At 41.5% G+C, this 22,049-nt stretch overlaps 2 protein-coding genes across 2 annotated transcripts in view; one reads left to right on the forward strand and one right to left on the reverse strand.

The window, feature by feature from the left end:
- The window catches only part of focad (focadhesin), a 40,081-nt gene extending 28,236 nt beyond the window's left edge, over positions 1-11,845 (forward strand). The window contains exons 27-44 of the mRNA XM_074699324.1: positions 244-482; positions 567-656; positions 778-925; positions 1,124-1,243; positions 1,377-1,499; positions 1,600-1,677; positions 2,192-2,263; positions 3,819-3,921; positions 4,105-4,185; positions 4,313-4,441; positions 4,518-4,633; positions 4,758-5,018; positions 5,221-5,310; positions 6,899-7,076; positions 7,310-7,407; positions 11,199-11,450; positions 11,527-11,602; positions 11,700-11,845. Coding sequence (XP_074555425.1) covers positions 244-482; positions 567-656; positions 778-925; positions 1,124-1,243; positions 1,377-1,499; positions 1,600-1,677; positions 2,192-2,263; positions 3,819-3,921; positions 4,105-4,185; positions 4,313-4,441; positions 4,518-4,633; positions 4,758-5,018; positions 5,221-5,310; positions 6,899-7,076; positions 7,310-7,407; positions 11,199-11,450; positions 11,527-11,602; positions 11,700-11,773 — 2,328 coding nt within the window. The 3' untranslated portion in view covers positions 11,774-11,845. The remainder of the gene's footprint in view (positions 1-243; positions 483-566; positions 657-777; positions 926-1,123; positions 1,244-1,376; positions 1,500-1,599; positions 1,678-2,191; positions 2,264-3,818; positions 3,922-4,104; positions 4,186-4,312; positions 4,442-4,517; positions 4,634-4,757; positions 5,019-5,220; positions 5,311-6,898; positions 7,077-7,309; positions 7,408-11,198; positions 11,451-11,526; positions 11,603-11,699) is intronic.
- Positions 11,846-11,979: 134 nt separating this feature from the next.
- Positions 11,980-20,953, reverse strand: hacd4 (3-hydroxyacyl-CoA dehydratase 4). The gene is made up of 7 exons (XM_074699325.1): positions 20,703-20,953; positions 18,184-18,290; positions 17,988-18,115; positions 17,764-17,873; positions 14,690-14,796; positions 13,735-13,866; positions 11,980-12,095 (listed from the first exon to the last, which is right to left on the reverse strand). Coding segments are annotated over exons 1-7 (669 nt in total). The 5' UTR covers positions 20,705-20,953; the 3' UTR covers positions 11,980-12,012.
- Between the last annotated feature and the right edge of the window lie 1,096 nt (positions 20,954-22,049).

Consider the following 22,049-nt stretch of genomic DNA (forward strand, 5'->3'; position numbering starts at 1 on the left):
TCCAACACAAATTTTTAATGATTTGGATCTTTAGATATGTTATAATTGGACTCAGATTTAGAGAAACTTGGGTTCATCTTCTCTCACAGGCCTTTTGAAATAAATACATGTAATAAGCCCTGAATTCCTGCAGGTGTCACTGTTTCCCTGCTGGTGAAATGTCATCACCATCTGTAAACACCACGGAGATATATTCTCCTACCATTTTCTGGCGCTCTCAGTAACTCCCTCCGTCCCCCTCAGCGCTCGTACTCAGGTGAAAACACAGCCAGCGCCATCGCTCGCTCCTGTGCCAGCCTGTCGCTGTCCCTGCTGGTCCCGGTCCTGGTGGTGTGGCAGAGAGATGGTGTGGCCCAGGTTCTGTCAGCGCTGAGGGCCGGTCTGCCTGACTCACCCAACGCTGATGACTCCCAGGCCGTCCAGTTCCACTCTGGCCTGGCGCTCGGCATGGTGCTGTCCAGTCTGCACCACCAGCGGCTCAGGTAGAGCGTGTACCTGTTTAATGACTCATCCTGAAAGCTGTGTGCTGTTTTCTCAACCTTTTTCTTCTTCCCTCTGTTATTCAGTGATGTCTCCATTCAGAAGGATGCTGATCTCCTCCTCAGCTCTCTGGAGGCTTTGGAAAGCTGCTCCTTCAACCCAAACCTTGAGTACAAGTGCGTCCTTACGTGTAATATGTGGGATTTATGTGTACTAATGTAACACATTTATCATTGAACTGGTATTTTGTGAACCAAGGTGAAGAATAATCTCCTCTTCTTCTGTACTGTCCCTCAGTACGGGCTGTGTATTGGGTCTGGCTCTGGTGCTCTCAGCTCTCTGCAGCAGTGGACAAAAAGATCAACATGTCCACGTCACAAAAACACTGGACAAACTCCTGACCAGCCTGCAGGACAGCAGCGGACAGGGACGCATGCTGCAGGAGGTATAGATCCTGTACTTCTTATTTTGATGGATAATTTTTTTTCTTATCTTCTTCCAAAACTAAAATGAGCAACTTGATGATAGAGCTTGAAAAGACCTAAACCTAAAGCAGCCGCTGATCATCTGCACCCCCAGAGAAAGTCATCATTAATACAAGAGGGAGATGAACCTTTAGAGGATAATTTCTCTTCCTGTACAGGTCTTGGCGTACTCTGTGGCCTGTGTTGGGGTCTCAGCCTTCACTGGAGGTCTGATAGATGCAGTGAAGGCCGAGGAGGTCATGAACACCCTGCGCAGTCTGACCGAGGAGAGCCAGCAGGTCAGCGAGTAACAGCTTTCTGTTAATGATGATGAGAAAATGATTGCAAAAAGAAAACTTTAGGTCTTTCTGTGGTTCAGTTTGAGAAATCCTCTGCTGTCTAACCTCTGTCTGTCCACTTGCTTCTGCTCAGACTCCAGGTTTCTCTCTAGCTCTGGGTTTAGTCGTCCATGGCCTCTCTGTGTCTGGTCACGGTAAAGCTGATGACATCCACCCTCGCCTGCTGGCTGCATGGACAAAGATCTTACTAGCTGAAGTACCCCAGTTACATATTTTATCTTTAAGTAATGAGTTTGAAGCAGTTGTAACTCAGAGTTCAGCTTCCTGCCAGTGAAAGGGTCGTGTCTGTGTTTCAGGGCTGTCCCACCATGCAGCGTCTGGCTGCTGTCAACGGTCTGGTGGCTTTAGTGGGGTCAGAGAGTTACCTCATTCAGGTGAGGGGTTTGCTTATCTGCCGAGTTTCGGTTTTCACAACCTCATGTTTCTTTTCTTGTTTGTTTTTTTGCTAAATGAAGCCACACTTTAAAGTATTAACAGAAGTTGTCTCCTGGTTTTAAGTCCTAATCAGCCTCAAAAAGTTTCCATTCATTCAAGTTGTGATTTTTATGATATTCAGTAGTTTTGCGCTGACCTAAAATGATGCTGTGATGAATGAAGCCAAAGGTGGTTTTCTCCTCAGTAATTAAAAGTTAAATAAGACAATTAATAAACATAGATGGATCTTTCTAGTATTTTGTTGTTTTTTTTCTGGAGAGCTGTTGCCTAGAGTTTGGACTTTTTTTCTAATTGGTTAGCTATTAAAAGTCTGTTTGGACACTTAACATCCAGAAATAAAATTGTGGATGATCTGTGCATTATTTTCTACATTCATTGAAATCAGTTTAGTTGTTATCTACTCAAACTGTCACTTTTTTTGGTTTGTTTTATTGTTTCTGTTTTGTGTCACAGCTGTCGAGGGAGTTGGAGCTTTCCTCTCAGCAGCAGAGCAGACTCAACGAGGTGATTCGAGCCATCACGCAGGTACAAACGGTCACAGAGTTCTGTCTGTTTCTTACACTGGTGGAATGTCAAACATTAGTTTTTTAAGCTGTATTAACAGCTTTTTTTGCCTTCATTCAGAGAGGACAGGGCAGAAGCTTATACAGACCTGATCAAAATCTTAAGACCAGTTGACAAATTGCTAGAATATGAGCTACAATATGCAAAAGCAAGAAGGGGTAGTGAGACAAATACATTCAGAACTTGTAATTTAAAAGAAAACAGAAATAGGTTGTTTATCAGCTGATCAAAAGTTTAAGACAACAGGCTATTAAAACCAAAATCTGCTCAAAATGTTCATTTTCTGCCAGGCATTCACACGGTCATGCCCTCCTGATGGCTAAAGAAGCTGTCTCTTCTTGAACGAGGTTGGATCGTCGAGCTGCATAAGCAAGACCTCTCGCAGCGTGCCATTGCGTGCCAAACAGTCATTATACATTTTTTTGAGAGGTCCTGAGCATCATGAAACAAAAAAGTCAAGTGGTAGACCCAAAAACTTACACCTGGCTGAGCCGGAGGATCCGATTGGCCGTCCATCAAGACACATGGTGGTCCTCGACCCAAATTAAGGCCCTTACTGGTGCCGACTGCAGCACAAAAACCATCAGACAGCATCTGTGGGGAAAGGGTTTCAAAAACAAAAAAAAACAAATTCAAAGACCACGTCTCCTTCAACGCTACAAAACTGCCTGTTTGGGCTTTTCCAGGGAGCATCAAACATGAGACATTGACAGTTGGAAAAAAGTTTTATTCTCTGATGAGAAAAAATGAACCTTGAAGGTCCAGATGGCTTTAACGCTACTGGCATGACAAGGAGATCCCACCATGTTTTCTACCCGGCACAGTGGAGGGGGGTCCATCATGATCTGGGGCTTTTTCATGCAGTGAACACTGGAGCTTCAGGTGGAGCAGGGTGGTCAAACGGCGGCTGGTTACGTGCAGATGTTGCAGCGGGCATGGTTCATGACTGAGGGCCCTGGTCTGTGTGGGAACAGCTGGGTTTTTCAACAGGACAACGCTGCAGGTCACAATGCTGGCTTGATGAAGGACTTCAGTGAGAATATCATCACTCTTTGGGACCATCCCTCATGTTCCCCTGTTTTAAATCCAATAGAGACATTTGGGGATGGATGGCAAGGGAAGTTTATAAAAATGACCATCAGTTCCAGACAGTTGATGCCCTTCATGAAGCCATCTTCACCACTTGGAGCAATGTTCCTAAAAGCTTCCTGGAAACACTCACATCACGCATGCCCAAACCAAATTTTAAATTGATTGACAAAAACAGAGCTACTCATTACTGAGTCCTACTGAGAAAAAACTTTTGTTCTGGTTTGGAGTTTTTTGTAATTTTTTGAGCAATGATCTTAAACTTCTGATCAGCTGATAAACACCTATTACTTTTTCAAAGGGCTTTTTGTCACACTCCCCCTTTTTGCTTTTGCATATTGTAGCTCCACTTAAAACCTCATTAAGATCTGTTTTAGTGGTCTGTTGTTTGTTCATCATGTTTTCTGTGTGGTGCTCTCCTCTGCAGATCATCACGTTCTCAGGAGCCATCGGTCTGCAGTCCAACAGCGCCTGTTTGGTGGCTCATTTGCATTTGGCTCACATGTCGACCAGCCACACTCACACAGCAGGTTGGTGCCAACATCACAGAAATCTGTCACACGGTGCAGAGGAAAGTCTGCAGACTTACAGACTTTGAAAATGTAACATATCAGTGTTGATGTTGTCTCTACCTTCATGTTCCCTGAGTTTGCAAAATCCTCATCTGTTTTTAATTTCTGTGAAATAAAACAGTGTTTCCTGTCCTCTTTCAGTCCCTCAGGATTTCAGTTACCTCTCAGAGAAAAGTGCCATCAGGCCCATTGTTGACTTCCTCTCAGAGGCTGGAAAGAAAGGTTTGTAGACTCAACAGTCTCTGAAACAATCCCTCTAATCCACCAACTCATTAACAAGAACATGTCATGAGATTATGCAGATTAATATGTCAGAAGTGTCTCATTTCCTCCCTCTGTGTGAATCCAGGTCCAGATTTTTCTCACCCAGCTCTGGTCAAAGCTGCTCTGACTCCTCTGGCGTCAGTCGGATCCAGTTTCCAGTACCCTCCCATCAACTGGAGTGCCATCCTCTCCCCTCTGATGAGGCTCAGCTTTGGTTAGATAAAGATAAAGTTTTTGATAGCTCAGGTGTAATAAAGTCACAGAGTTGAACTTGGTGTGTTTTATTTCAGGGGAGGATGTTCAGCATCAGTGTTTGGTTCTGGCAGCGAGTCAGGCTCAGTCGTCTCAGAGTGCGTCTCTGTTTCTGGGCTCCTGGCTGTCCCCACCTCTGGTACACAGTCTCAGCGTGAGTTTTTACTCATCTCCACAGACTTTCACTGACTTTTATGAAGCCCAAGTAAAAGTGAATATGTAAGCTCCACAGGTCCTGTTATACAGTCAGAAAACAACTTTTCTTCTTCCTCCTTCAGCTCCAGACTCGAGCTCACCTGTACGAGTCTCTGGGTCTGTGGATGAAACACGTCCCTGAGGACAAGCTGCAGGTCTACCTGGAGAGTCTGGGTCTTCAGCAGTTCCAGGATGACCTTCGACCCCAGCGTGTGTCCCTGTGTCGCTCAGTGCTGCAGGGCCTCACTCAGGCCTTGGCCCTCCCAAACCCTCCCAACAGCTGCTGGAGCATCCTGACCTCCACCACCGAGAAGATCTTCAGCCTCCTGCCGAACCACATCCAGGTACGACTAAAGACTGAGAGGAGTGTGAAGACTCCAAGAAATAGTCTTCAATCTAAAGAAGTCTTTATTTCCCGTCATAAATGAAAATAAAACTAAAGAAGTGACTTATATAATAAGCTGGAATCAGTAAATGTTTGAGATTGCATGCAGTGTCTCAGGTTTAAACATTTTCAGAGTTTTCTGCTGGTTCTCTTTTTTGCAGGACGATGAGGTGGATCTGTACGTGGGAATCACTAAATGTCTGTGTGAGTTGTCTGACACAGAGATCGACAGAATCACCAGAGTCACAGAGGTAAAGAACAAAGAGATGAAACATTTTGTCATGCACGAGCATTTCCTAAAGTAGATATTCAGTGCTGGATTGAGAAAGCCTTACCATCTCAAAGCTACAAAACAAGGGGCACAAATAGCCAAGTGGTGGAGGTTATGCCTCATGAGGTTCGCCCTTGAGCAGGTGGCCAGGGTTTGAATGCAGCCTGTGGCCTGTTTTCTAATGTCACTCCACACTTTTGCCCCCTTTCCTACTCTATCCACTTACCTTCCCCTATACTCCCCTATAACTTAAACAAAAAAAGCTTCAAACTAATCAGTTTCAAAATTGTATCTAGTTGTAGATTGTCTTCTATCCACAAATAAAGTGCTGCATAGGTTTTAACAAGGCAATGCTGTTCTTGAGAGATAATTTTGGCTGCTACAGTGGCTTAAGTCCATTAAAAACAGCTGACCTCTACAGCTATCTATCTCCAGACTAAATTTGGTTCTGGGCTGAATAGTTGATTTCCATAGCAGCACTGTCTTTAGTTTTTGAGATATCAAAAACTACGGTGTTGGTGATAACAAGAGGCTAAAGACCAGCCTAAACTCCACCTCCTTGCCTCTTATTAGGTCAACAGAAAGTTAAAGTCAGTGTTTCCAACAGGGCTACGCCTGTTAAAACAAATGGAAACATCTGGTCTTAAGAAGCCTATGTGGAAATGTTAAAACTGCAGTGCCTGAAGTGTCCACTTGAGGCTTGCTGCAGAGAGCGCAGACACCACATTCACACCAATTAAAAAAGCCAGAAACATGTTTACAGTCTGGTTCAAACATGATTTTAGTCTGAATAGCTCACTTCTTAATCTACATGCACTGCACAGGGGGAATTGTTTCACAACTGGTTATTTCAGAAGTTATTAAACTTTTGAGTTTTGCCCATATAAGGGCATGGCTAACTTGACTGACAGGTGCACACCCTGTCCATGAAGAAGCTGAAAGCCCACCTTTTTACCCCATCCCAACTTGAAAGAAGCTGGACTGAGTTCAAAGTTTCAGAAGCTCTGTATCAGAAACAAATAGGAGATGTCACAAGATCTAAGATCTATCACAGCTATTCAGTCTGTTTGAACCTTAAGACAAAGACACTTGAGTTTAAGTCATATTTTGATAACTTTGTCTTTTTCCCTTTTTTACTTTGAGTCTATTTCAGCTCAAAAGAATGTATGAAAAGTCATTACATTTCAGTCATTACTCTTTAAGTGTTTTCTCTTAAACTCAATCAACGAGCTGATGTAACAGATGTAAAGAAATAGTCTCAACTCCAAGTTGGGAAACAAAAGGCTAATTCTCCATTCTCCAGATCAGATTCTTTTCTGAGAGTTTAGATGGTAGCTCAACAAATGAAAGATCTGTATGTAATGTATGTATGCCCTCTGTATTTATGGGGTTGGAGGTGGGCTGTGAAAATGTTTGAGATTTGAAGGTGGGCCCTGTGTTGGAAAAGGTTGGAAATCACTGATCTGAGATGTGCTTTTATACTGTAAGTTTTAAGAGATTTTGTGAATAACAGGTGAAAAATATTTTTTATCCTTTTTTTATTTAATCCAGTTGTTCTCCTGTTCCAGACTCAGATGGAGAAGAACTGCTTCGTCCTGGCCTATCTGACCTCCCAGGGCAGAGTCCCCCTCCTCAGCCTCAATGACGTCATCGCTGGCGTGCTCCGCGGCTGGCCGAGCTGCAGAGTCGGCTGGCTTCTCCTGCAGACGTTCTACCAGTGTCGCCTCGCCGCCAACGCCAACACAGGTCAGAGACAGAGATGAGTAGAAATCTGGATCAAGAAGGGCTTCTGTGTTTAGTTTAAGGTGCAGGTGGGTGCTCGGGGAGGAGGATGGATGGATCCTTTTGTCGACTTTTTGAGCTTATGAATGTTGCCTGTATTATGCTCGGACATCCCTAATGCAACCACTAGATGGAACCAGAGTGGAACTAAAACAAAAGGGATGATTGGCGCTGAGCTGGTTTGTTGTTGGTTTCAGGAGTCCTGAAACGGATGGAGTGGCTTCTGGAGCTCATGGGACACATCCGAAATGTTGCCTATGGCGCAACCACAGTCACATGTGGAGACACCAAAATGGTATGATTCTGTCCCTCTGACACTTCTATTAAAATATAAAACAATATAAAACAAATGCAGCAACAAAAGACACGCACTGAGTACACAAAGGGATGCACTAAGGCCAAACAGCTGGTTTGTTTCTGAGCCATGTTGCAGCTGAGAGAGTGTTTTTGGATGAGTGAACGAATCTACATGTTACCACGTCCATGAGAGTTCAGGGCTTCTCAGAAGTGACTCATTTCTGAGCCCCGGCCTGCTGGGTGTGTTCACTAAAATAAGCTGATAGTGCCAACAAGTTTCAGACAGGCTTTTAAAAACTTCTCACATTTAAAGAGACACAAGACCCACAAAAGATAAAGTCTTCAAAAATCATTTTTATGCCTATCCCTGACAGCAAGTGTTGATGTTTATCTCATAGGTAGCTCCTGATGTGTCTCAGTCTTTGAAAATAGTGTTTGTCCATCGTGTTAAAGAATCAGCAGCTCTATAAGAGGCCTTGGAAACTGGGTGCACAATGATTAGGCAAGTTGTATTTTTAACAATCAGTTTGATTTTTTCTTTAACAAGTACAGTGCTCTCTCTCTCAGTACAAAATGTTAATAGCCTGTATATTTAAAAAAGGAAAATTTAGTTCTGTATTTCTTTGCTATACTAGAAATTCCTGGTTGGGCCTTGGCCAAATCTTTGATCAAACGGGGAGAAAAAGGAGACAGCAAACGAGTGCTTGGTTCAGTCCTCTGACTCTCTCAACTTTATACGGAGTATAAAGGGTATATACAGTGTGAAAAATAAGATTGAACAATTGTGACCTTAAAGAAATCCTCTGAAACCGTCAGCTGAAAGCAGACCAGACTCCTTCCTACATTGGGTCTGGTCTAAGCACTAAACATACTACATGATGAGTACATATAAAAATCACAACATCTCTACCAGCTCTAACTGAAATCAGTAATCTCTCTTAAGTTCCTGCTCTGCATATGCTGATGTTCTTGTTATGACCCAGCTCATCAGGGACAGAGAAAGGGGCCATGAAGACCAGATGTAGTAGTTGTTGTGTGTTTATTACAAAAGAAGCAGAACCAACGGTGATTGCAAAAAGCAAGACAGCTGAAAAGAACCTAAGTGAACAAAGAAATACAACAAAAGAATGATCAGAAGAACTGAAATCTGTTGCCCTAAATCAAAAGAGTACAGTGGGTAAATACAAACAGGCAATTCTTGTAGAGACCATCAGGAATACTGGCTACAGGAGGCTGAGGACTTAAACCAGAGACATGAAGATAAGCTGGTAACATCCAAGAGATAATTGAGAAAGAGATAGTTTAGAGCAGGTGGTTTCCTCTGATTGGTTCATTTTTTTCTCGTTAGTCAACCAATCAGGCTCTGAGGCAGCAGCACAGGTTTAGTTTCCTCAAACAGTGACTCAAAGCTTCAGCGAAGAGGTTAACAAACTGATCAGTGAAGTCAGTGTGGACATGTTTGTTCTCCTTACAAATGTGGTTTGTAAGGAGTTATGTTCAATCTGATCTCCAGTATGCTTCACCAGATTACTCTCAGCACCATCATAATCACCGACATGTGTTGGATGCCATATTCAGACAGAGTCCTTTCGTCCTCACGTAACTCTTGGTCCACAAAGACTAGCCGTATGTTGTCTAATCCTGAAAATACACACAGCACAGAGAGACAGGGAAATAGGGAGCGTTTCGTGGCTGCACAAAAGAGAAGGAAAAATATGACATGTACAAACTTGACGCGTTGCTTGTTTTCGGATTGAAAAGACAAACTTCGAGGTCAGAGTGTTATAGTAAAGTTTAATCTACCTGAATATCTTGGCAGTCGTCTCCATATCTCTTCTCTCAGCTGCCGCACCGTGACACTCCTGAACTGCTCCTCGGTGTTACACAGGTCTAATTGAAGCGTCTCCCCACAGGGACCATGTACAACGACTGTATAAATCTTGGACATAGTTTGTCTTGTTTGAGGTTTATAATATTCGGATTATAATTTGCTAACATCGATCAAGCGTGCAGCTGGAAATTAGTTTCGTTTTCGTTCTTAGATTTAAAGAAACACGCACCCCTGTCCTGAACAGAAAACAACACTATCACTAGACTGTTTACTGTTATTTTTACTAGATCAATAAAAAAAAAAAAGTTTTAGCCATAAAAAATAAAAAATGTGAAGTCATTGTGATAAAATAAGTCGAAATTGTGAATATTAAATTTATTATTATTATTTTAATTATGACGCTCGAAAAAGTCACAACAATTTTATCTATTTTTGACTTAAAGGAACAGTAAGGACTTTAAAAGTGAAACTGGTAACGACTAGCATCTAGATATGCCTGATTGTAATCCACTACTTAAAATTAGATTTAAGGTTATTTCTCAATGCTATATAGCTCATCTTCCTGGTGGAGTTGGGCAGGAATGATTTACAGCGCTCATATCTAATGGTGTAATGGATAACACTGGAGCTGGACTGTCAAAACAAAAAAAGGACAGAAGAGCAGAAGAAAGCTAAACACAGGCTAAACTGTTTGGGCTAATGTTGATTCCAACCCACAGTCAGCAGTTATTCTGCAGTAGTCTGTTCAAACCTGAGAGTCTATCAATAAAATGAAGGGTGAGGTTGGAGTTGATAAATGAGCACTGGTTCGACATAACCAGGATTCACTAACATTACGTCTCAGAGAGCTGTGAGAAGCAGTTAATGTAGCCGGCCACTCTACTACGGTACAAACAGAGTTTACAAAGTTTGCTTGTTTTCATATTTCAATGAATAGCACTATCTCAGTACCTTTGCGTCTTGGGAAAAATTTGTCTTGAACACAGACAAGTAGTGTTAAGAAGGTCAGCTCTCCATTTATTTGCTTCAAAACAAATGCACGCCTTGATAAGAGTCTTCATGGCAGTTGTTTCTAGTTGTCAACTAAAAATCACTACCTTTCCAGAGAGTCCTAATTGCACCTCAACTGAAGATATTTGTGAGAATCTTATCATTTATCTTACACAGTGTGGATAAATATCAGTTTTACCTTTAGCTTTCTGTTTTTAATGTTTAAAGGTAAACAACTGAACAACAGTAGCACGTTTCATTAGGTTTTACTTTTTCTGGTATTTTAATCTGCATTTGTACTGGTCTCATCTCATTTAGAGAGGAAACTGATAGAGAATACTTATGGCATTCAGTATCACAACAAATATGACACAGATAACAAGCTTTTACATTCTACAAGCAGTACATTCAAATCTAGAATTAAAAAGAGAAAAGGTCTTAGATTTAAAAGATAAAATAATAATCTTTCAGTTTATCTGTTTCAATAAAGTTTCAGCATGATGGCAAAAATAGTTTTTGTCTTTACTTTTTTTGTTGTTGATAAAACCCAAACTTAGAGGGCCCTAAATTTGTTTAAAATTAGCTGGGTTGTGGGTTTTTCTCTAAAAGTAGTTTGAGTTAAGAAATACAACTGCCTGTCTTTCTCCTCACCGGTCACATCAGACACTGTGTGGATAGATTGGGTGTTATTTTCAGGCTTGTGGTCTTTGTTTTGCTAGAAGTTCATCAGCAGTTTTTTCTTTTTTTTACTTATGGAGGATTTTCACTAACAATAAATTGGGCTCTTATATAAAACTTCAGTTAAAAAGTCTCTTATTAAACTTTCAGACTGTTATTGCGAGAAGAAACATTTTGAGTCATGATAAATAAACTTTTTGAGCAGTTTGAACATGCTGTGTCCTTTTTTTTGCGTTGTGTGCATGTTGAAGTATTTTTTTTGACCTCCTGACATCTCCTCCTCTCTGCAGGCCACAGACTTTCTGTTCCAGGTCTTTGCTGCAGCCGTGGTTTCCTGGGCTGATCACTACATGCCGCTCCTGCTCGGCATCAGGGACAGGTGGTTTACATGGCAACAAGGAACCAAGCCCCTGACTCTGCGGCACAGTCTATATGGTGGGGAGTCATTCACTGAGAGCGCCTTGCCCCAGTGCATGCTGGGAGTGTCCCACAGCCTGCCTGCTCTGCTGGACAAAGAGCCCTGGAGCAGCCAGACCCATAAGGTCAGTGTGACGGATGTGTTTAAACCTGAATGTTGGAGCAGAACGTGGTGCTAACAGGAAGGAGTGTGTGTTTCAGTTTATCGACTGGCTCCTCAGCATCACTGAAGGTCCTGAGCAGAGTCTGTCTGCCTCAACCATCAACACCGCCAGAGGTAAGAGCACAACACAGCTCACCAAGTGAAATCACATGTTCACATGGGATAAAGTCTCGTCGTCTCATCAAAACTATTCTTCCTGTCGTTATTCCAGCTGCTCTGTTGGCCCTGAAGTCCTCCCCTGAGTTCAAGAAGAAAACTGTGTGGACCAGAGCGTATGGATGGTAGCCTGGAGGAGCCACAACACGCTCTAAACTAAGACATGACACAGAGACTCAGTGCAGGATCATAGACTTTGCTTTAATCACACAGCAGTGACAAAAACAAGACAACACATTAAACGTTCATCCAATATAACAACTTCAAGCTTTTTATTTAGTTTGAAATCGTCTCTGAAATATTTACAACCACCTGTGGAGCTCAGAGAAAGTTTTCCATAGACTCAAACGATCCAAAGTCTTCAGGCATCATTTCTTCTTCATCTTCTTGTTCCATTTGTGCAGGTGGTGCCGTCTCTCCTTCAGCAGCTGCCAGACTGTTACAGAAGCTCCTGTGAACAAAAAACCAGTGTTAAAAAAAAAATTAAACTGTTATCTGTCAGAAGCTTTAGATTTATCCAAACAGCTGCCAGAAAAGTAAGTTTCTGTTAAAGTATTTTGCCTTTTACTGGAGAGATAAGCATCCTTTATTTCAGAAATCGGTACCTGCAAGAAACAAAGGCACCAGATTTTACTGTCTGACCGATAAAGATGGTACTAATATTAGTTTGTTAAACTTTGATTTTGGGATAATTTTTTTGTCTATTTACAAAAATAGACAGAAATAAAAAAACAAGGTATTTTTTATAGACTTGGTGCACTGTGTCAGAGCGTCTGTGTAGATGTTTCAATATAAAACTAGAGTTCACATTTCAAGAATAATGCCTTATTGTATTACAGATGACTTTAGTGAGATGAGGACCTCTGCTGGTCACAGTGAGTATCACAGGAAAAACAGGAGATAAAGCAGAGTGATTGACAAGTTTCATGCATGAGACCAAGGTCAGAGTCTTATGAGAATCAAGAACTAAAAGTGAAATCAGATCACCTGAATAATGTGAGGGATAAAACTGATTTAACTTTTTTTTTGTAATTTAAAACCAAACCAGTTCCTCTTTGTGCCTAAACATGGGCAGGGCTTTGAGCTTTGACCACACATCAACACAAACCTTTGCTAAACCACTTGAATAATAATGCTCTTCAGTGCAAACAACACAGATGATCAAGCATGAAGTGTTTACCACGGCATTGGCAACCATGCTAAAAATATAATCCAGCTTTGTGCACATTTTTCAGATACTGCTGGTATTTCTTTTCTTTAAACCACAGTTTATATCCTTATTTGCTCTTGCATTTATTCTTAATACATTTGTTTTTTTTTTAAATAAAATATTTGTTGAACTTTTTCTCCAAATGTCTGATTTTAACCCTTTAAATATTTCCTCTTGGATTCCCAACCAGTTCAAAATACCTCTTTTATTTATTCTGTTCTATTTTGTCTCTCCTCTTTTCTAAAGTTGTATTCTTTTCTTGGGCACTTCTTGCCTAAATGTGAAGACAAGATGAATCTAAAATGTTTTTTAAGGGTTGGCACCTTATTTGTTTTGTTGCTAGAAAAGCTCAACATGCAAAAACATGCATCAAGTTTCAAAACCAGTTTTTGCTCTGCAGCACAGACTAAAACCGACACCTTTTATGAGCGCTGAAGATGGTGATGCCTCGTCTGTGCCATGAAGAATTGAGGCAGCTCTGATGGTAAAAGGGGGTCCAACATGGTACTAGCAAGGTGCACCAATATAACGTGTATGTGAAAGAAATGTAAGGGGTGTATCAGTACAAAAAAAAAAAACAGTCTTTTACCCTGAGTAGATCAAACTGAATCAAACTGAGGCTGCTTTGCAACATTTATCATATGATGTCCTATATGAAGATGTTGGTGGGAGCTTTGACTCAGGAGAAAATGTGGGTTGTCTCAGCTTTCAAGAAGAACTCATCTTTGTCTTTGGACTGGGACAAGAAGAAATACTCCAACATTTTCTGGATGCTTTCAAAGCTGTTCTTCACCTTCTAAATGTAAAATTTTCTTGTCCTTCCAGAGGCAGCACTGACAGATTTTACAACCCTTGTGTTTATATTCTACTCTCATCTTACCCAGAGCAAGAACAGGCAGGTAAAACTTCAGGGCGCAGGGCGGGTGAGGCCGTGACGACACTGTTGAGTTTAAAGAGGAAGACTCGGGTGCTTTTGTATCAACATACGGCAGAGCCTGGTATACGGTGACACCTGAGGACGAAGAGGAACAGATTTAGCATGCAGATCTTCAAAACTCCTATCGTACTCCATTAGAGATTATTTCTCTGTAAGGTCACGCTAGATCTGGCGATTTAAAAACACCCTTTCTGCATGCTTTTAGAAGTTACCTGGCTGCTTTACCTGTGTGTAACTGATGTGCTGTGGTAGTGAAGCTTTTTCTGGGGCAGAGATTTGCAGGCAGAAAAAGAGTTTCAGCAAAGCTTTGGAAAAAGAGAGGGATCTAGGTCTGGTTAAAAAATATGAATTTTTAAGAAGCTATGAAATTGAAGTGTCTTTCTTACTAAAAACAGGAATCAAGGACAATCCATTTGACTCCTGTGGCCACAATCTGTTATGTTTTTCAAGTTATTAAGTCTTTTTTTTTCCAGGATGTGCAAAGAGCCCGTCAGAATCCAGGAGCAGGGATTTCCCCAGAGAGGAGGATCTTGTCAGGTAATTTCTAAAAGAATGTTGAAACCATCTGTGCCTACCACCATGGAGTCAGCATACAGGAAAAAGCTGCTGATAAGCTGTAACTTCATGTATGAACATTTGCTCTGTTCAAACCCTCATAATTAGCAAAGGCAGAATAAACTTTCCTCACACACTTCCTGATGTTTTATCAGCTCTTCTGCTTTGCCAACCCATTTCCTGTCTGCTCTCACTGCTTCCTTTATGCAACAGAAACCAACACAAGAAGCAGCTCATGTTGAGGAGCTCACACCAGGTCAGCTCCAGAGGCACGCTGAGGCAGCCTGGTCCTGTAAGTTCACAAAATGAAATAAGAAATGAAGATATTAGAGCCTTCACTCACCCTCTGTGGCTGCTGACAGGATGTAGACAGGGATCCAGAGCGTGTATCGAGTCCACAGCATGGTGATGGAGGGTTTCTGCATCAGACACATCAGCTCATGGGGATATCTGTGGTTAGAAATACACCAAAGATTATGAAGCAAGATTCACTCAACACATAATAAGCAAAGGGTACAGTCCTGCTAATGTCCAGCAGGGGGTGACTTCTGGCTGCAGAAGAAGACTGGATCAATATTAGTCTAGGAGCAGAGAGGCCTGTTTGCCATAGAAAAATGAAAAAGAAAAAGTTTTACCAATAAGTTTATGGACTCAATATCTAGCTTTAGGTCTATTTCATTACAACATGATTTTCATTTAGTGAATTACTCATTTAGAGTTCAGGAGATCTGGAAGCAGTGGTGTGATAAAGTAATAATCTGTAAGTCTGAAATGTTGGATCAGCATCAGAGCGTTTGCTTTACTTTCCTTCAAACCTGAACTTTGACTCTTTTGAATACATCTTTGAGCTGACATCTTACACAGAATGTTTCACATATGATGACTTGTTTTAATCTACAGCTGATAAAAGTGGTTAGAAAAAGACAGAAATTTAAACTGTCTCCAAGAGGCTGTAACCTCCAGAGGTAAAGCAGTCCATTAAAAGCAGAAGGTCTGAGAGCTTTTAGTTTCTAGTGAAACATTCCCAGGAACTAAAAGGTTCCTGTGAGCCACTGTCTGACTGCATTTCAAGGGCCAGTAGGACAGGAAGACTGGATGACTTTCAGCGAGACGCATCCTTCTCAAATGTCCTTAGGTCACTATTGAATGCTTATCTGATGAAGACATTTTGACACGTGTATAAGACTAAACCAAGATGTAATCCTGAGGACTTCTTCTGTGGTTTATGGGGTCACTCTTTGAACTGTAACACCAGGAGCTGACAAGAGACATGATCACACTATCAGGCTGAAAGAAGACCATTGTTTAGGAGTTATTAAACCGAGTCAACCACAGCAAGGTGTCATCATGGCTGCTCCACCAATCAGAAATCTTCATCTTGTAGGCCCTGCCTCCTACAGTTCCTGAACCTTTAGGAAAACTACCTCCCAAGCAGGAACTACATTTATTTTTACTAATTTATTCATTTATGTATAATAGACACAAAGAAAGTGTGGTTTCTTTTTCTTCTTTCTCCTTCCCTGACAGCTCCCTATCTGTTTCAGCGATATTAAGACATGAGTGATGCGTAATCAGGGACCTGGCTGATGTGAATGCTTGGTGAGTGGATCACAGCAGTCTGCAGCGTGAGGATACAGTATTATATCTCTTGGTTTGCAGATGAATCAGAAGTCAGATGAGTCAACATTTCTAATGAGGAGATATTTAAAGGTAAATGTGGATTAATGTTCTTTGAAAATGTGGAAAACAATGTTTGGCTACTTGTCTCTGCCTTAAGGGTGCTAGAAAAAGTGCCCATAAAGCAGAAATGAATAGCCTAAAAGGGGCTGATCCTGGGGGCAAGGTATGGGCCTAACTTATTAAAGTGAGTTTGGCCAATCAAAATGATCCCAGAAGGATGATTCTAGATTTGTCCTTTGAGGATTATCTACTATAATGCTAAAAATTCCATTTGGTCTTAATAGTTTGTCTGCTGGCACTGGCGACAATAGTCACTGACACTGTAGTAAACAACTTAGTACAATCTTCTCCAAAATGTATTCAAGAGAACTTAAAGCAAAAATTACAGAAACTGGACCAGTGCACTACTTTTAACTTAACTTGTATAAAAATATATATATATTCTACTCTTGACAAATTTCATGATTTGATATTGTTATTATTATTATTTTCCCTACTTAAGATCTATTTTTTTTTCTACGTTTGTAATAATTAGTGTGTTTGTGTTTTCTGTTGACAATCATTGTACTGACAGAGTGCAGTGTAAACCAGAGTCCAATTCCTTCCTGTATTCTTGAAGATACTTGGTGAATATAGGCGATTCTGATTCTGAATTCTGATTCTGATCAACCAGACCTAAATTCAGCCAACAAGCCAGTGAAAACTATGGCACAGCTCCGCCTAGAATAGTTTTCACCAGCTGCCTCGGGTCTTCAGAAATTTCTGCTTTAAGCCCAACATTCAAATTTCTAGATCCTGATTCTGACCCACATGTGATCATCTAACTTAAACTCATCCCACCGAGTCTCTGTGGAGACTGAATAAAGTGAGTCCATAATATTTACTCCATACTCTATTTCCTCTTTAGGTTGTTTATCCTTTTGGCTATACTGAACATGTAAGCAGTTGATACACTTCCTAATTTATTGTGTGGGGTTTGTCCAGCCACAGGCACAGTGTGAGAGGAGTCACCCAAAGGGATTGACGCGAAATGTGCACTCACAGTACAAAGCTAGCATCTCATGATAATGTAATTTGCTTAAATGATGATGACATCCACTGGAGGTCGAGCTTCCTCAGCCAACAGCTGCAGTTGCTTTAGTAGGAGCATCTGTCTCACTTTCTCACAGTGTAGGTGAAATATTTCACCAAAAAACCATAAAACATCACAACTTACACAGCAATCACAAAAACTGCAGAGTTCCAGGTCCGTCTTTAGGTCATCGCTCGTTTTGATGTATCCTCCAAACAGCAGGAGAGAAGGAGGAAAGGAAGGAGGCTGTCTAGAGAGCAATGATCACAAACAAGCCGGCTCTGACACATGTGAAGGTGGGCTGCTCTCCTGTGGGCCCACCTGCCTAACAGGGCGGGTTAATTTTACAGTAAAGGTGGTGACGCTCACATGCTGACCATGCCATAAGACAATCTGGTTTATTCTGAACCACTCAAACTTTTCCTGAACAACCATAAAAAGAGAAAATTGCTTAAAACTGATAAGTTCAAAAAACCCTGGCGCTTGGCTTTTGTTTGCTGTGTGGGCTTTGGGGGTATTAGAAAATAGCCCAGAGCTGATGAGGTCAAAAGGGCACCAACAAGAAAAAAAAGAGGAGCTTCTTTGTGCAAAACCTTGATATCGTTTTTTGTTCATGACATGCAAACAAGGTGGGAAAAGGACCATGGTGTAAGAGATGTTGTTACCTGAGCAGGTCCATGATGTTCCACAAGAAGAGCTGAAGACAGACGACAGGTTTACTCTGGATCTCTTCCCACATGATGACCATGAGCAGCAGGAGGTTCTTCTCCACCACCTGAATTCCAAAGGGCACAAACAATCCTCAGGCTGATTCAAACACATGAAGACGTGTTGATGTATGTGTGGGTGTAGTTTAAATTTGATCCAGAAGCCGACTTTTGATACACACTTGGATGAAGCGAGGAAAGAGCCGGGCTTTCTCAATGCCATCTGCGATGTGGAAGAGCTCGAGAATGGAGAGGAGCTGGCACAGACTCATGACGAGGCCCACGGAGTAAAACGTGTCCACTAAGGCATCTTCAGAGTCAAAAATATATTAATCAACCCGAAGTGAAAAGGTCACTATCTTGTTTGTGTCCACTCACCTTTCCCAAACATGAGGAACCTGGCGATGGTGTTGGAGAGGATCCAGGTGTGTCCACAGAACTGGAGCAGGTTATACAAGAAAAAATAGGCCCGCCTGAAGCTCACCCTGTGGGACGAAGAGGAAGAACCAGATGAAAATCTGATGGCATTTGGTTTGACCGGCCTTTCACTGGACGTCTTTGACAGGTGTCACTTCTCACCTGTCCCCTGAGTTGGCTAACATCACTACTTCACCAATCTGGAGCTGCTTCTGATGATGCACTTCTCAAAATAAAGACAAACGTCTGAGTGAAGTGAGGTTTTTGAGAGTTTTTTTCAAGTTGAAACTTTATTTTGATACATTATGTACATTTAATATGTGGCCTTGAAGCTCATAACGCCAGTTCAGCCTTTGTTGCTTTAAACTGGTGTTTCGATCTTCACTTCTCAGCATAAAAAAAAAACAATCTAATCCCTTTCCATCTTTAAAATTAAGTTAACTTTTTATCATCTTTAATCGTGGAACTCTGGACACTTTTCTGGTAATGTCTGATTCATTACCAACTTTGATACTTATTACAGGTGTCTGTAGAAAACCTGCTCAGGCAGAAATATTCAATATTATATTTAACCGCTGAGCAAAAACTAGTTTAGTAGCTTTACCATGCATGTTATTGCACGTTAAGCTTCTCTTGGAACAAAACAAATGGAGTACCAACCCTTCAAAAACATGTTTGATTCCTGTTGTCTTCACATGTAGGCAAAGGGGCACCACAGAAATACCAGGACCTATTGAAAATTAAAGTTGTGAAGGTGCTACAGTGAGCACAGCATGCGCATGCATTTTATGTGCATTGCTCTGCAATACTCCACCTAAACACTAATTGGCAGTGTGATATGTGATTGGCAATTTCTGTTCATCTACCTTTTTAATCATGAGAAAAAATTGCTACTGAATCCAAGAGTCTTAGGTTGGAGTTTAGAGAGTTACATTGTATAAGGAGCTTTGTGCATTTGTTACTTTTTGCGAATGCGCACATCAGGTTTAATACCTGAGCTTCTACATAGGTGGGGATGTTCAAACTGTTTCTACAACACGCAGTCAGTTAAGACAAAAGTACAAATCTGACTCTAGTTTCTTAGCAGTAAGTTGAAGGTTCCATATTATGCAAAAATCACTTTATAAAGTCTTTTAGTGAAATTTGTGGGTCTTTGGCTTTCCTCCCAGCCCACAAAATGTGATATTTAATGACAAAACCTGTACTTAGTAGTGCTTGTAAATGTAAAATCCTGATCTAAAATGAGCTGTTTGGATTTTGGGTATTTGCCGACGTCAGCGATTCCCTTTTTTTTGAACAATCAGGAGCAAGTCTGACCTGATTGGTCCACCCAAGCAGATACCCTCTAACCCCCTCTCTGCCCACTCCTCACTGCTTTGTTTTTGGCTGTAAACAGCCACACAGTTCCATCTTGCACAAGCTTCCCATCTCGGAGGAAGACAAGACTAAGTGGCTAGAGTTCAGTTATCAAGGAAATGTTCCAGCTACACTCAGTAAAACTGTGCATGTGTGTGCTAGTCACTTCACAGCCAACTGCTTTTCCAACTTTGGACAGTACAACAGAGGATAGCGAATAGACTGGTCCTGAATCCAGGGGCATTACCAACCATCCACCAACAAATCTGGGACCCTGGAAATGTGAGTATTTTAAATGCTGTGTGCTGTGGAGCAGATGTAAGAGCTTTCCCTCGGTGTCCCCTGTCTCTGTGTTAGCTTCAGGATGCTAAATTTAGCTGCGGTTAGCCTGTTGTTGTAGCCTGTAATGTTATGGTAAATGAGCTTCGCTGTTTTCTAAACATTGTGCACTCAGAGCTTGTGTCGCCACTCTCAGTGACGCAGAAGAGTGTGGCGGTATCAGTGGTGGCTCCTCCCAGGGTGTACAAAATCTTAAAAATGATAATGAAACTGTTTTTTCAATTTGTTAAGTTCTTTTTGTATTGTGTGGCTCATAAGGAAGCGTGACTGGTTATTTTAGTCTGTTTCATGGCCAGTTAAAGCTTTGAACTTTAAATGATAAATTAAAAGACATGAATATGTATGTGAAGAGAGAAATTCAATGACTGAAATTGAAAAAAAAGGAACAATATGATTTTTTTTAAAAGGTAGATTGATGTGTAGTTGATTTTATAAATCAAATGACAAAATATGTCAATGGGGTTTATTTTTGCATTGCTTACTTTACACATTTTAGAAAGTACACTTTAATTTTGTTCACACTGTTTTATTCTCTTGTATTATTTTATTTTTTTCCCCACATTATCTTTTGTTATCTTTAGTTAATTCCCATTCATATTTTCTGTTTTTCTGTCCCTCCTCCGACTCCTTAGTTTCCTCTGTAGTTTTTTGCATATATATGACAGAAACTGGAGCTCTGAGTGAGGTCAGTCTGACAGACCTCAACACGCCCTGAAAAACACAACATTCCTTCCTCAGCGAGAGCTCAGACTGCTGCTAAACTCACTAAACTCTTCCATACTCACATCCTCCTCCTAGGGTCTTCTCTTTGTCCGTCAGTGTTGGGGAAGAGGAGCTGATGATAATCCCAGTAATCTGAGTTTTAGGAGACTCATTTTTCCAGCTGCAGTTTTCTCTCCGTAAACATTGCCACGCCTCTTTTCTTCTCACACCGTCACAACTGGAGTAGAAGGAACAACTCAGCATGTGTGTTTGACAGACTTCCTCACGCTGAACGTTACAGTTATTACTTCACACAGAGGAAGAGAGGAAGAGGACGGCCTGTGTGTGTGTGTGTGTGTGTGTGTGTGTGTGTGTGTGTGTGTGTGTGTGTGTGTGTGTGTGTGTGTGTGTGTGTGTGTGTGTGTGTGTGTGTCTGTGTGTGTGTGTGTGTGACGTCAGGAAGTTCCTCCTCTCTCCAATAAAACCATGAGCAGACTGAGCGCCAGAAACAAACACACACACACACACACACACACACACACACACACACACACACACACACACACACACACACACACACACACACACACAGCCTCAGGAGAGAGACTGAGAGACAACAATGAGCTGAGCAGACTGAACACGTCTCAGATAGCAGGAGAAAAAGGGAGGGGAGAAAGTGAATTCTTCTCATTCTGCTGCTGTGGATAGAGGAGTGAAGCAACATCCTGTCCTGCAGTCCAGGCACCATCAGAATGTGATGCCTCTTACCTCTGTATCATTAAATCAATACTTTGTATTAACACGTCTAATGGTGATAACTGAATGAAAAGCAAACCTAGTTGGCTTTGACATCAGGTCCTGCTCACCTTGTCACGATTCAAGTCTGTATACATTGTCACTTCTAAACCAGTTTAAAAGTGAAGTTATGCAGCCCACAGCAGAGAATCAGAGAGAGGGAAAAAAAAAAATTTGAAGAATGAAAGACCAGATGTCCATGCAAGGTTCTGATTGGGCTCAGATTGGGTTAAACATCATTGTTTATACTGGGTTAGGACTGGACGCCCTGACAAGGTTTGGATTGGATTTGGATCAGATGTCTGGATAAGTCCTGAATTGGGTATGATAATAAGGTTCAGATAGGGTTTGGTTTGATTTGGATTGGTTTCTGACCCGATGTCCTAATGAGGTTTGGGTTGGGTTCAGACTGGATGTCCAGATTATGTTTGGATTGGGTTTGGACCAGACATCCAGATTAGGTTCAGATTAGGTTTGGACCTAACATCTAGATTGGGTTTGGGTTGGGTATGGACTGGGCATCCAGGTAATGTTCTACTTGGGCTGGACCCGTATGTCTGAATAAAGTCTGGATTCGGTTCAGACCAAACTTTTGGATAAGGTTCAGATTAGGTTTCGACCAGACACTGGATTGA

This window comes from Halichoeres trimaculatus, unplaced genomic scaffold (assembly GCF_033239565.1).
Source record: "Halichoeres trimaculatus isolate MK-OKI-2021-1 unplaced genomic scaffold, fHalTri1.1 fHalTri1_scaffold_22, whole genome shotgun sequence".
In the NCBI taxonomy this organism is placed as follows: Eukaryota; Metazoa; Chordata; class Actinopteri; order Labriformes; family Labridae; genus Halichoeres; species Halichoeres trimaculatus.

Bases quoted from the DNA above. Each gene is read 5' to 3' on its own strand.
- hacd4 (XM_074699325.1), bottom strand. The intron at 14,797-17,763 runs GTAACAACATCT...TTCTAACCACAG, and splicing joins AACATCATGGACCTGCTCAG to ATATCCCCATGAGCTGATGT. The intron at 13,867-14,689 runs GTGAGTGAAGGC...CTTCGTCCTCAG, and splicing joins CCTGTCAGCAGCCACAGAGG to GTGTCACCGTATACCAGGCT.